At 40.3% G+C, this 15565-nt stretch overlaps 1 protein-coding gene across 4 annotated transcripts in view; it reads left to right on the top strand.

Moving 5' to 3' along the window:
- Positions 1–15565, top strand: part of sulf2a (sulfatase 2a) — a 194902-nt gene that overhangs the window by 100222 nt on the left and 79115 nt on the right. For 3 of the 4 annotated variants that reach the window (XR_009651642.1, XM_060910253.1, XM_060910256.1), the window contains 3 exons: positions 4113–4350; positions 4481–4577; positions 4673–4767. Coding sequence is in view for 3 of the 4 variants with exons in the window: in XM_060910253.1 (XP_060766236.1) it covers positions 4113–4350; positions 4481–4577; positions 4673–4767 (430 nt within the window). In the remaining variant the exon portion in view is untranslated. Of the gene's footprint in view, positions 1–4112; positions 4351–4480; positions 4578–4672; positions 4768–15565 lie in introns of those variants that run through there. The other variant, XM_060910254.1, reaches the window with a different exon arrangement.

Genomic DNA, 15565 nt, shown 5'->3' with positions numbered 1-15565 from the left:
ATTGGCAAATCTAAGTATTTGTACAGAAAAAGTATTTGGCTTCAGTTGTTGTGATAAACACTACTACAGTTGAATGTCCCCCCCCCAACACACACACACACACACACACACACACACACATCTCATCGTTCATTAACACACTGAACTCAGGGACTGCACATCTCACTTTACCGCACATCTCACTTTACCTCGCTCATACTATTCCGCACTACCTCATCTTAACAGCTGCTAGTTTGTTTATACTGTTTATGTTCATGTTTCATGTTTACCTGCTATACCTCAAGTGCCCTTGACTGTTTGGTTATTTGAACCAATTTGTGTGTGTGTGTGTATGTATGTATATGTATGTGTGTGTGTGTATATATATATATATATATATATATATATATATATGAGTGTTTAGTCTACGTCTAGTTCATATCTAGAGTGTTTATACTGTTTGTATTGTCTGAATGTTTAGTCTGTGTGTAGTTCTTATCTAGTGTTTACACTGTTTATATTGTCTGAGTGTTTAGTCTGTCTTGTTCTTATCTAGTGTTTATACTTTTTTATACTGTTTATATTGTCTGAGTGTTATCTAGTTCCTATCTAGAGTGTTTATACTGTTTATATATATATATATATATATATATATATATATATATATATATATATATATATATATATTCTTATTTATTGCATTGCCTGTTTGCACCGTGGGTCAGAGAGGACTGATATTTCATCTGTGCTGTATGTCGAGCATGTATAGCATATTTGACAATAAAGTTGACTTGACTTGACTATATACAACCCCAATTCCAAAAAAGTTGGGACACTGTGTAAAACATGAATAAAAACATAATGCAATGATTTGTAAATCCTTTTCAACCTATATTCAGTTGAATACAATACAAAGACAATATGCTTAATGTACAAATAGATAAAATTAATTGTTTTTGTAAATATACAGTGCTCAGCGTAAATGAGTACACCCCCTTTGAAAAGTAACATTTTAAACAATATCTCATTGAACACAATTTCCAGAATATTGACAAGACAAAGTTTAATATAACATATGTTTAACTTATAACGTGAAAGTAAGGTTAATCATATGATTAAAATCATATGATAAAATCATATGATAAAAATCATGGAGGCCATACAAAGTACTAGATGTAGTAGTTTTTGTTGTGGGGCGTACTCATTTTTGCACCACCCTAATTTGAGTAAAACTGAAAAAATGTGTAATCTAAGTTATATAACTTAGATTACACATTTTTTCAGTTTTACTCAAATTAGGGTGGTGCAAAAATGAGTACGCCCCACAACAAAAACTACTACATCTAGTACTTTGTATGGCCTCCATGATTTTTAATGACAGCACCAAGTCTTCTAGGCATGGAATGAAGAAGTTGGCGACATTTTGCAACATCAATCTTTTTCCATTCTTCAACAATGACCTCTTTTAGTGACTGGATGCTGGATGGAGAGTGATGCTCAACTTGTCTCTTCAGAATTCCCCAAAGAAAATAATTTCTTTACACCACAAAGGTGAAGGCTACAAGAAGATCAGCAAAGCTTTACTTATCAGTCAGAATATTGTAGCAAAAGTGGTACAAAAATTTAAGAAAGGTGGAACTGCAATCATCTCACAGAGACATCCAGGTCGTCCACAGAAGTTAACACCTCGACAGGAGCATCTTCTGATGAGAAGGGTTGAAGAAAATCGGCATGCAAGTTCACTGCAGTTATCTAAAGAAGTAGAAAGCCAAACTGGGGTGACTATTTCCTGTGACACGATACGGCATACACTGCAGAGGAATGGCATGCATGGATGCCGTCAATGAAAGAAGCCTCTCCTAAAGCCCAGGCACAAAAAAGCCCGCCTAGAGTTTGCCAGGGCCCATGCTGACAAAGATGAAGACTACTGGGACTCTATACTCTGGAGTGATGAGACCAAGATAAATGTTTTTGGAACTGATGGCTTCGAAACTATGGTGTCGCAAAGGTGAGGAATGCAAAGAAAAATGCATGGTGCCTACAGTGAACCATGGTGGTGGCAGTGTCCTTATGTGGGGCTGCATGAGTGCTGCTAGTGTCGGGGAGCTGCATTTCATTGATGGTATCATGAATTCACAGACGTATTGCTCCATACTGAAAGAGAAGATGCTACCATCACTCCGTGCCCTTGGTCGTCGTGCACTTTTCCAACATGACAATGATCCTAAACACACATCTAAGGCCACTGTTGGATTTCTGAAGAAGAATAGGTTGAAAGTGATTCAGTGGCCAAGTATGTCTCCTGATCTGAACCCAATCGAACACCTATGGGGAATTCTGAAGAGACAAGTTGAGCATCACTCTCCATCCAGCATCCAGTCACTAAAAGAGGTCATTGTTGAAGAATGGAAAAAGATTGATGTTGCAAAATGTCGCCAACTTGTTCATTCCATGCCTAGAAGACTTGGTGCAGTCATTAAAAATCATGGAGGCCATACAAAGTACTAGATGTAGTAGTTTTTGTTGTGGGGCGTACTCATTTTTGCACCACCCTAATTTGAGTAAAACTGGAAAAATGTGTAATCTAAGTTATATGATTAAGCTTACTTTCATGTTATAAGTTAAACATGTGTTATATTAAACTTTGTCTTGTCAATATTTTGGAAATTGTGTTCAATGAGAGATTGTTTAAAATGTTACTTTTCAAAGGGGGTGTACTCATTTACGCTGAGCACTGTACACTCATTTTGAATTTGATGCCTGCAACACATTCCAAAAAAAGTTAGGACAGGAGCAACAAAAGACTGGGAAAGTTGTGGAATGGTCAAAAAACACCTATTTGGAACATTCTACAGTACAGGTAAGCAGGTTAATTGGTAATTGGAAAGGCTCAGTCATTAAGAAGCAAGGATGGGGCAAGGTTAACTTCTTTCTGAAAAACAAATAATCACACAGTTTAAGAATAACGTTTCTCAATGTACACTTGCAAAGAATTTAGGGATTTCACCAGTGATGATCCATAATATCAAAAGATTCAGAGAATCCAGAGAAATCTCTGCATGTAAGGGCCAAAGCCAAAAACCAACACTGAATGCCTGTTACCTTTGAGATCTCAGGTGGCACTGCATTAAAAACTGGCATGATTGTATAAAGGATATCACAATATAGGCTCTGGAACACTTTGGAAAACTGTTGTTGAGAAACACAATTCATTGCTGCATCTACCATGCAAAGAGAGAGTCATATATCCAGACCATCCAGAAATGCCACTGAATTCTCTGGGCCCAAGCTCATCTGAGATGAACTGATGCAAAGTGGAAAAGTGTGCTGTGGTCTGACGAGTCCACATTTCTAATTGTTTTTGGAAATCATGGATGCTGTGTCCTCCAGTCTTAAAAAGAAGAGGACCATCAATATTGTTGTCAATATCTGTGGTGGTCTGGGACTGTGTTAAGGCCCATGGCAGAAGTACCTTCCACATCTGTGAAAGCAGCTTTATTGCTGAAAGGTACATAAAGTTTTGGAGCAACATATGCTGTCATCCAGACAATGTCTTTTTCAGGGATGTCCCTGCTTATTCTCAGAAGACAATGCCAAACCACATTCTGCACGTTACGACAGTGTGGCTTCATAATAAGAGCGTGGGTGTTAAACTGGCCTGCCTGCCTCCCATTGAAAATGTTTGGCACATTATGAAGCACAAAATATGACAGAGACACTGACTGTTGAGCAATTGAAGTTGTATATCAAGCAAGAATGGAAAAGAATTTCATGTTCAAAACTTCAGCAGTTAGTGTCCTCAGTTCCCAAATGCTTACTGAGCTTTGTTAAAAGAAAAGGTGATATTGTGGTAAACATGTCCCGTCTCAACTTTTTGGAACATATTACAGACATCAAATTCAGAATGAATATATATTTACCAAAAAAAAAAAAGTTTGTCAGTTTGTATTGTATTGTATTCAATACAGTATTGTATTCAATTGAATATAGGTTGAAAAGAATTTGCAAATCATTACATGCTGTTTTTATTTACATATTACACAAAACTTTTTTTGAATCAGGGCTGAATATCACATAATATGAGACATTTTACATAAGAAATAATCATATAACATTTTATTCCTTTGTTCCAGAAATGAAGTCAAAGAAGACTTTGTCTCAGAATCGTCGGGCCCGTTCGCTCCCACCTCACTTGGACAGTACTATGTACACTCTGGATCTGGAAAAGGGTTACCAACCCATTGTAACAAATACCATCATCCCCAGACTGGGCAGGAAAAAGACAGTTTATGGAGGTTATGAAGAATTTAGTGGAATGGAACCTATAACCAATAACCTCAAACCACACACAGCCCTAAAAGTCACCTACAGGTTAGACTCAGACAGGGTTTTGAATAGGATATGTGAATAAATATACTCATTGTTCATTTGTAAAGGTTTATATAGCTTAGCCTTGTAGTTTTTGAGTATGTTCAAAATTTCAGTATAGTGCTTGTTTTAGGTGTTCAATATTGATAAATGACACAGTGTTATGTGATGGTGGAATGTACAAATCACTCCAGGCATGGAAAGACCATAAACTACACATTGAACATGAGGTTGGATTGTACATCATTACTGAAGTAATTTTTTAATACTTTCACAAAGAGAATATGGTCATGTGCACATTCCATCTTTCTTTCTTTATCAACAGATTGAGACACTACACTCCAAAATAAAGAACCTTAGAGAGGTCAAAAGCCATCTGAAAAAAGTTCGACCAAAGGAGTGTGAATGCCACCACAACATGTAAGTATAAGGTTCCATTTTATGGTGAAAGGCAAGCAACGGCGATAGAAATTTAGTCGACAATCTGGGTAACTAAAAAACTATATGCAATCACTCCATCCCAGATACAATGTCTTGCAAAAGTATTCACCCTCCTTGGTGTTTGTCCTGTTTTGTCGCATTACAAACTGGAATTAAAATGGATTTTTTTTTGGGGGGGGGGGGGGGGGGGTAGTAGCACCATTTGATTTACACAACATGCCTACCACTTTAAAGGTGTGAATTTTTTTTTTTATTGTGACCCAAACAGTAATTAAGATGAAAAACAGAAATCTGGAGTCTGCATAGGTATTCACCCACTTTTGTATGAAACCCCTAAATAAGACCTGGTCCAACCAATTAACTTCATAAGTCACATAATTAGCTGATTGTGATCCACCTGTGTGCAATCAAAGTGTCACATGATTTGTCACATGATGTCTGTGTAAATCAACCTGTTCTGGAAGGATCTTGATTCTGCAACACTTCTAAGTGTCAAGATGCAGGCACTTACGGATGTATGTACAAGGGAGAGTGGGGAACGCAGACTGGCAAACAAATCCAAAATGCTAGACGAAATTGAAGTTGAGGGACAGGCAGGGGTCGATCAGTTGGCAGACAGAGTCATAAGGGCTAGATTAAAGAGGAATGAGACAATAACAAGGGTTGATAACACGATAAGACACTGAATGATACTTTGCATTGAGTGAGTGTGGGAAAGGTGTTTATATCGCGTGGGCTGATTAACCAGGAAATGAGTGACCGGTGTAATTAATAGACAAGCAATAGAGGGTGCTGCTGTTCTTGGGTGTTGTAGTTCAGATCGGCCATGTTTGTAGTCTGACTGGAAGTGGCATGCTCTGTCATGTTCCCCCCCGAGGAACTCCCTCCAGGAGCTACCTTCTTCCTAGGATGCCCCCTCCTTCTGGATGCGAGCTTGTTGGGGGGTTGGTTGTGAAATTCTTGAATAAGGAGAGGGTCTAGGACAGACGTGGGCAAACTACGGCCCGCGGGCCACATCCGGCCCGTTGGCGTTTTTAATCCGGCCTGCGGAAGACAATCATATAAACACGATTGAGCAGATCTATAAACTATAAGCGTCAGTGTTATCACATAGACAGGTGTTCTAGAGATCCGTCTTTCCAGTCAGTCGTATTCACGCGAGATTACATTTGCAGAGTGGTGCAGCGCGTGCCATGGAAGTCATTCTGGCGCCCGTGCCACTGATGATCTCGAGAACACAGGATAAAACTTTACAATGAGTGGTCCTAAAAAAAGAAAAGTGGACAGTGAGTGCAGGGTGTTCAATAAAGAATGGACAACTAAATATTTTTTGCTGAAGTCCGATCAAAGGCTGTATGCCTTATTTGCAAAGAAACCGTTGCAGTTTTAAAGGAATATAACATCAAACGGCACTTTTCCTCCAAGCATGCTAATTATGCTAACAACCAGTCAGCGCAAGCACGGACGAATACAGCTCAGCGGTTGCTGAGTGAATGTGAGTATTAACACTTTCTCTTTTTAAAACTATGTTGGAGCTGTAATAAGATGGTAGTCACATGTTTACAGACGTAAAAAGTATAACTCTTAGTAATTTTGGTTGTCGTGGGTGGCTGCTGTAGTGCTGGTGTTTGTTTTTAAGTACCATGTGCTTTTGGGTGTCTGCTCCGCCCCTCATTTATGTCCCTGTCTGCTATTATAGGTGTATTATGAGCAGCTGACCTTGCTTCTGCTTATATCTGTTCCTGGACTTTTGCCTGTGGAGGTTATTCTGATCTATGAGTGGCCTTTTGGAAAATGAAAACCTGTTTGGAACCTGTGTTTTGATTTTTTGAGGACTGGAAATATTTCAGTGAGTGACTTTGAACCTGAAAACCAGTTTGGAGTTTTTTTGCTTTCTTGAGCTGTTTTGTTTGATTTTGTGGGCTGGATGGATCCAGTGCCAAACCACTGAACTGCAAACATGTTGGCATGGTGTGGTACCCAAACTGTTGAACTGCAAACATGTTGGCATGGTGTGGTACCCAAACTGTTGAACTGCAAACATTTTGGAATGGTGTGGTGCCTCTCCTACTAATGGTGGTTGGTTGTACTGGCAGGCTGGAAGTGGATGGTTAAAAAAAACCACTCAGGTGTAAATCTACGAGTTCAGTGAAATGTACAAAAATGATATGTACTGATATGTAATTTAGTTCAATTTAATGATATGCAATTTAGTTGTATGTATAAAATGATACAAATATACAAATACACTGGCATCCTACTCATCCTGGCAGCTCAAAGATGTAATTTAAGAATTAAGTGTGCTACTTTTCTTACTGTCACGTGTGTGTGTGTGTGTGTGTGTGTGTGTGTGTGTGTGTGTGTGTGTGTGTTACTTTTCTGGATGGATCCAGTGCCAATCTATTGAACTGCAAGCATTTTTCTGCTCTGCTTTTGTTGACTGAGAACTAAAATAAATGTCAATCTGATCTGCATTTGGGTCTCTGTCAGTGAAGGCCTTACAATAACACTAAAGCTTTTCCGGTTTATGTTCGATATGTATGAATTTGGTGTTGGCCCGGCCCGCCTGGCAAATTTCAAAAGTCAATGTGGCCCCTGAGCCAAAAAGTTTGCCCACCCCTGGTCTAGGATGTCCTTAGCTCCCACCCAGCTTTGTTCCTCTGGTCCATAGCCCTCCCAATCTACCAGGTACTCTTGCTGACCACTTCTACGTCTAGAGTCTAGGATCCGATTTACCTGGTAGATGGGTTCTCCTTCTGGGCCAGGAGACAGGTGGTCGGGGGTGGGCCTGTTCTCAGACAGGGGACCCTGGATGGAGAGTTTGAGGCAGGAGACATGGAAGGTGGGTGACAGATGACTGTGAAGTTGGAGCTCAAGTCTATAGGAAGCTTTGTTGATGCGTCGGAGCACCTTGTATGGTCTGATGTAGCATGCCTGTAATTTTCAGCATGTGTTGAGTTCTGTAAGGTCCCTGGTAGACACCCATACCTGATTGCCAGGAGAGTACTTGGGGTTGTTGCTCCAGTGCTTATCGGTGTATTCCTTGTACTTGGCATTAACTAACGTGATGCGTTGGTGAACTTCCTCCCAAATCGACTGGCTATGGGTGAACCACTCTTCCACGGCCTGTACCCATGCTGGAGAGTCATCCCAAGGAAACAGGGGAGGTTAGTAGCCAAGCATACACTGGAAGGGTGTAAGTTGTGTGGCTGAGTGCTTGAGAGAGTTTTGCGCGTATTTGGCCCATGGGATGAATCGGGCAGAAGATTCTGAGGAAACATCCTATTTCTTGTTTGGCTCTCTTTACCTGGCCATTTGACTGGGGATGCTATCCCAAAGTGAGGCTCACCGAGACCCCTAGCCGCTCCATGAAGCTGGCCCACAGACGAGAGATGAACTGAGGGCCATGGTCACTGACTGTCTTCTGGGATGCTGAACTATCGGAACACATGCTGGAACAATAATTCAGCGGTCTGAAATGCTGTGGGTAGGCTGGATAACGGGATGAGTCTCAGCACCTTGGAGAAATGGTCAATGATGACCAAAACTGTGGAGTTGCCTTGGGATGGCAGCAGGTCAGTGATGAAGTCAATTGCCAGGTGGGACCATGGTCCCTGAGGCACAGGAAGAGGGCATAGTTTGCCAGCTGGAGGAGTTCGAGGGACCTTGGCTTGAGCACACTCGGTGCATGAAGAGATGAAATGAATGATCTCAATCAGCATGTTCTCCCACTAGTACTTGTTTTGCAGCAGTTGGTGGGTACGATGGCTGCTGGGATGACCAGTGGCAGGAGAAGTATGTGTCCATGTGATGAGTCTGCTCCTGAGATGATTAGGGACATACAGGCAGCCCAGTGGGCAGTTGACTGGAGGATTCTGTGGTTGTGAGTCCCTTATCTCCTTGTTGAAGTCCCAAGTGATTGCCTAGATGAAGCATTCAGGTGTCAGGATGGGATGAGGTTCCTGGTCATGAAAAGACAGGCAGAAGATGCATGATGGGGGATCAGCTTTGGTGTTCTTGGTGCCAGGACGATAGGATATCATGAAGTTGAAACAGGTGAAGAACAGTACCCATTGGGCTTGGTGTGGGTTCAGTCTCTTTGCCTTCTTGAGATACTTGAGGTTTTTATGATCAGTGAAAATGACAAAGGGGTGTATGGCCCCCTCCAACCAGTGCCTCCATTCCTCTAAGGCAGGGGTGGGCAATTATTTTTTCCATGGGGCCACATGAGAAACAGAAAATTTTGTGGCGGGCCGGACCAAAAGGCTGAACTAAATTCTGCATAATATTAATTGTATTTCTTTATATAAAGCAATAAATAACATTGTTTTTACAAGCTGCTAAGACTGGTAAGAGTATGGAAAAAACGAGGTTGCCTTACAAAAAATGTCGTTTATTCAGTCAAATTTCCCAAAACAATGGTTAACAAAATGTGAACGTTTGTACCATTTTTTTTCAGTCACATTCACCCCAAAACACAATAAAGACATCACAATATTGTCTTTCTACTCCAAATATCAAGCAAGATACATCATATTATAATAATGATGCCCACATTTGTAATCTAATCACCTCATTTGGTGTTTTTCAGTTTTTTATTTGTTCAGTGAGAGAAATCTAGTCTCTGTTGGTCTTTAACGAGTGCATCAAAGTCAGGTTGAATGTCTGAGGTGGAGATGCGAAGCACAGCTGACAGATGATCATCAGTCGATTCGGTGTAGGTATCAGATCTACAGATTGGCTCGGGCTCCGGCGCCTGCTGGTGACGTCACACTGTGTGATTGGCTGGACCGTTTGAAGGATGACATTCAAGTTTGTGGTTGGTCTGGACAAATTACGGAAGTAGTTATCGTGGGATTAGGTTTCGTGGGGTTTCATGTCATGTTCATGTTGTGCGCATTGTGTTTTTGTTGAACACAACTTCAAAGTAAAAGCAATGCACATTCAGTCCATGCATGAGGATTAGAAAATACGTTTATTTTGTAATTTCTAATTAACCTTACGCGGGCCGGTCAGAATGAACCAAAGGGCCGGATGTGGCCCGCTGGCCGTAAAATGCCCAGGTCTGCCATAAGGCATGATCTGGTACTCAAAATGGCCGGCGCTGGTACTGAAGGCGGTCTTCCACTCGTTGCCTTCGCAGATGCGGACCAGGTTGTAGGCACTGCGTAGGTCAAGCTTGGAGAAGATCATGGCACTGTGGAGTTGTTCCAATGCAGAGGGCACAGGTGGAAGTGGATAGGGGTATTTCATTGATATGTGAATAGCAATCTTAGTGTTGAGATCGGCGAGCATCTGCTGATGTTCTCTTGAGAGGCTCCCTTGAATGATAAAAGCAGTGTGCTGCACCTCCTCTGCTGCATACATATGTGGCGAAGTATCCTGTCAGGATGCAGGCACTTACAGATGTATGTGCAGGGGAGAGCGGGGAACTCAGACTGGCAAACAAATCCAAAACACTAGATGAAATCGAAGTCGAGGGACAGGCAGCAGTTGATTGATCAGCAGACAGAGTAATAAGGGCTAGACTAAAGAGAAACGAGAACAAGACAATAACGGGGGTTGAGAACACGATAAGGTAGGCAGAATAAAAAGGCTCAGTATGACAGGTAAGACACTGAACGATACTTCACATTGAGTGAGTGTGGGAGAGGTGTTTACAGTTAGGTCCATAAATATTTGGACAGAGACAGCATTTTTCTAGTTTTGGTTCTGTACATTACCACAATTAATTTTGAACAAAACAATTCAGATGCAGTTGAAGTTCAGACTTTCAGCTTTAATTCAGTGGGTTGAACAAAATGATTGCATAAAAATGTGAGGAACTAAAGCATTTTTTAAGCACAATCCCTTCATTTCAGGGGCTCAAAAGTAATTGGACAAATTAAATAATTGTAAATAAAATGTTCATTTCTAATACTTGGTTGAAAACCCTTTGCTGGCAATGACTGCCTGAAGTCTTGAACTCATGGACATCACCAGACGCTGTTTCTCTTCCTTTTTAATGCTCTGCCAGGCCTTTACTGCAGCAGTTTTCAGTTGCTGTTTGTTTGTGGGCCTTTCTGTCTGAAGTTTAGTCTTTAACAAGTCAAATGCATGCTCAATTGGGTTGAGATCAGGTGACTGACTTGGCCATTCAAGAATATTCCACTTCTTTGCTTTAATAAACTCCTGGGTTGCTTTGGCTTTATGTTTTGGGTCATTGTCCATCTGTATTATGAAACGCTGACCAATCAGTTTGGCTGAATTTGAGCACACAGTATGTCTGAATACCTCAGAATTCATCTGGCTGCTTCTGTCCTGTGTCACATCATCAGTAAACACTAGTGACCCAGTGCCACTGGCAGCCATGCATGCCTAAGCCATCACACTGCCTCTGCAGTGTTTTACAGATGATGTGGTATGCTTTGGATCATGAGCTGTACCATGCCTTTGCTATACTTTTTTCTTTCCATCATTCTGGTAGAGGTTGATCTTGGTTTCATCTGTCCAAAGAATGTTCTTCCAGAACTGTGCTGGCTTTTTTAGATGTTTTTTAGCAAAGTCCAATCTAGCCTTTTTATTCTTGAGGCTTATGAGTGGCTTGCACCGTGCAGTGAACCCTCTGTATTTACTTTCATACAGTCTTCTCTTTATGGTAGATTTGGATATTGATATGCCTACCGTACCTCCTGGAGAGTGTTGTTCACTTGGTTGGCTGTTGTGAAGGGGTTTCTCTTCACCATGGAAATTATTCTGCAATCATCCACCACTGTTGTCTTCTGTGGGCGTCCAGGTCTTTTTGCATTGATGAGTTCACCAGTGCTTTCTTTCTTTCTCAGGATGTACCAAACTGTAGATTTTGCCACTCCTAATATTGTAGCAATTTCTCAGATGGGTTTCTTTCTGTTTTCGCAGCTTAAGGATAGCTTGTTTCACCTGCATGGAGAGCTCCTTTGAACGCATGTTTTCTTCACAGCAAAATCTTCCAAATGCAAGCACCACACCTGAAATCAACTACAGGCCTTTTATCTGCTTAATTGAGAATGACATAACGAAGGAATTGCCCACACTTGTCCATGAAATAGCCTTTGAGTCAATTGTCCAAATACTTTTGGTCCCTTTAAAAACAGGGTGGCACATGTTAAGCAGCTGAAACTCCTAAACCCTTCATCGAATTTTAATGTGGATACCCTCAAATGAAAGCTGAAAGTCTGGACTTTATCTCCATGTCCATTATATAACTATAACCTGAATATGTTTCAGTAAACAGGTAAAAAACAAAATTTGTGTCAGTGTCCAAATATATGTGGACCTAACTGTATATAGCGTGGGCTGATTAACCAGGAAATGAGTGACAGGTGTAATTAATAGACAGGCAATAGAGGGTGCTGTGATTCTGAGGGTGTCGTAGTTCAGATCAGCCATGTTTGAAGTCTAGATAGACTAGTCTACTAATCTATAGGGATGGATTAGGGATAAAATTAGCTCATGTTAAAGTCATTAAAATTCTGTAAAGCTGCTTTGCGACAATGTCTATTGTTAAAAGTGCTATCAAAAATAACTTCACTTGACTTGTAGTCTGATTGGAAATGGCGCTTTCTATCACATTACTGACACTAAGCAAGTAACATGAAAGCCAAGGAGCACTCCAAACAGGTCAGAGACAAAGTTGTGGAGAAGCATAGATCAGGGTTGGGTCATTAAAAAAAAAAAAAAAAAAATTGAATATCCCACAGAGCACCATTAAATCCATATTACCAAAATGGAAAGAACATGGGACTACTACAAACCTGACAAGTCAAGTCAACTTTATTGTCAAATATGCTATACATGCTCGACATACAGCACAGATGAAATATCAGTCCTCTCTGACCCACGGTGCAAACAGGCAATGCAATAAATAAAAATAGAATAATTGAAAAAAACAAACAATATAAACAGTATAAATAAACAGTATAAACACTAGATAAGAACAAGACAGACTAAACACTCAGACAATATAAACAGTGTAAACACTAGATAAGAACAAGACAGACTAAACACTCAGACAATATAAACAGTCTAGATATGAACTAGACGTAGACTAAACACTCATTTTTATATATATATATATATATATATATATATATATATATATATATATATATATATATATATATATATATATATATATACACACACACACATACACATATATATATATATACACACACACACAAATTGGTTCAAATAACCAAACAGTCAAGGGCACTTGAGGTATAGCAGGTAAACAAGAAACATGAAATAAACAGTATAAACCAACTAGCAGCTGTTAAGATGAGGTAGTGCGGAATGCATTTGACAAGAGAAGACTGCCCACCAAAACTCATAGACCAGACAAGGAAGGCATTAATCAGAGATGCAACAAAGACACCAAAGGCAACACTGAAGGACCTGCAAAGATCCACAGCAGAGATTGGAGTATCTGTCTGTAGAACCACTTTAAGCCATTGTGTTTTGTCCCAGTATGTGTGTGCTTGCTCGTGGCTTGTCAAGTCAAGTTTATTTGTATAGTGCTTTTAACAATAAACATCACCACAAAGCAGCTTTACAGAATTTGAACAACTTAAAACATGAGCTAATTTTATGCCTAATCTTTCCCCAATGAGCAAGCCTGTGGCGACAGTGGCAAGGAAAATCTCCCTCAGATGACATGAGGAAAAAACCTTGAGAGGAACCAGACTCTAAAGCAAACCTGTCCTCATCTGGGCAACAGCAGACAACATGACTATAACAGTTTTAACATGAAGTCAGTTTCATTGATGTTATAAACTCTTCATTGATGGAAACTTGAGTGCAAAACTGTTCATGAAAACTGCAGTCCTAAAGTGTGACTTTCAACTGTCCACATGGGGCCGTCCTTCACAGGAGCGATGCGATGAGACTCCAACCAGACACAGGGCACCAGGATGGATCAGGCAGGTCCGAGGAGCAGAAGTCGTCAGCATCTCAATCCCAGGACCGACATGTAATTCAGGGACAGATTTTTTTTTTGGGGGGGGGAGAGAAAAAGCACAGGCTGTTAGGTATGCCCAATGTCACCTGAATAAGTAGGAACAGTATACATATTGCACTGAGTACAAGCAGGGACTCCGGCAAAACTAACTATGACAGCATAACTAAAAGGGGAGAGCCAGAAGGTAACACAGGCATGAGGGAGCCCCGGGACATAAAGCAGCCAGCCACTACACCATCAACAAACTCGAGTGAGCAAGCAAGTGGGGGACTGACAGTTTACCAAAACATTATGTCTGAGGACCCTCCAGATCTATTCCTTTATCTCATAAAACACCATTAACAAAAGGCTTGACTAAACAGATATGTTTTCAGCCTAGACTTAAATGCTGAAACTGTGTCTGATTCCTGAACATTACTTGGAAGGCTGTTTCATAAAGAAAAGGCTCTGCCCCCTGATGTAGCCTTCACTATATGAGGTACCGGCAGATAGCCTGCACCTTTTGATCCAAGTAGGCGTGGCAGGTCATAGAGGACCAGAAGTTCACTCAGGTACTGTGGTGTGAGACCATTCAGCGCTTTAAAGGTCAATAATAGTATTTTATAATCAATACAAAATTTAATTATGAAATAATACTGCTCTTTGTTCTCAATTGTTCCTTTAGGTCGTCTCAAAGGTGAATGACTGGGGTAATTGGTTACTCCTCCTACGAAATACAATTGATGCTTTGCCCTGTAAAAGGGTTCCATTCTCCATTGTGCAGGGGCAGTGCTTCTGGATCCCTGCACTCTGGGCTGCATGCTTTGGTTTCCCTGCTACGGCAGCCAAGAACATGCTGAGAATGCTGGCATGATTGTATTTATCATCATCATTGTTATTATCATTATTTTTGGATGTTTTTTTCTGTTAACGAGTCTTTGGTTTAGTTCTCTCTCTTAGTTTATTTTTCTTATCTTTTGTGAATAAACTTACGTTATCATAATCATGTTTTGCCATATTTGTTTTTCCGCCAGGCCATCACTACCAACCCCCTTTTTGTTTACATTTCCTGACCCTAGACAGGAATGTAACAAAAATTGGGAGCTCGTCCGAGAATTTTTTTTTCTTTTTCTTTCTGGCATTCATATTCTTCTGGCATTTTTTGCTTTTCACTTTTTGAAGAAAGCTGCTTGATTTTGGAAACTCTGGTAAGTTAGAGTGTCTCCAGCTGGATTGCTTAAATCCTTCCAATGGAGCACTGTGTCTATTGTTTTGTTTGTTATTTTTCCTTTTTTATTTTTGGAAGTTACTCTAGGGGGAGGTATGCTGTCAGAAGAATTGACTTTAGTTAAAAGGCGACTCTTGTGATGTCTAGCATTTAAAGTGGCCTTCAATTGGTACACTTCCAAAGATTAGGAAAGGCTTAGCTTAGGCTTTTGAATAGGTAATTAGAACCAGAGTTTCTGGAGCCTGAAGTTTTATTGGTTGCTGGGTTGTTCCCTTAAATTCTTTCATTTTGTGTAACTTTTGTGGTGGTGGTGATGGCTTAGTTTCATGAATAAGCTTGAATAAGCTTTTGTGAATAATAAATGGCAGAGGAATTTTTTTTTGTGGCAGGCTAGACTCGTGGTTTTGAAGTTTTTTCCCTTAGAATATAGGCTACTTTTGTGTTTAAACATGTTTTTAGTGGAGGAATTTTATAAGAATCATTTAAAGGATCTTTTATTACACTTTACAAAAGAGCAGCTTGTGCTTATTGCAGAACACTTTTCGATTTCTCACTAGTGAGAGAAAAAAAAAAAAAAAGTATTTAAAGCTGTA

Source organism: Neoarius graeffei, chromosome 26, assembly GCF_027579695.1.
Source record: "Neoarius graeffei isolate fNeoGra1 chromosome 26, fNeoGra1.pri, whole genome shotgun sequence".
Classification (NCBI taxonomy): Eukaryota; Metazoa; Chordata; class Actinopteri; order Siluriformes; family Ariidae; genus Neoarius; species Neoarius graeffei.
This window is presented reverse-complemented; position numbering and strand designations above follow the sequence as displayed.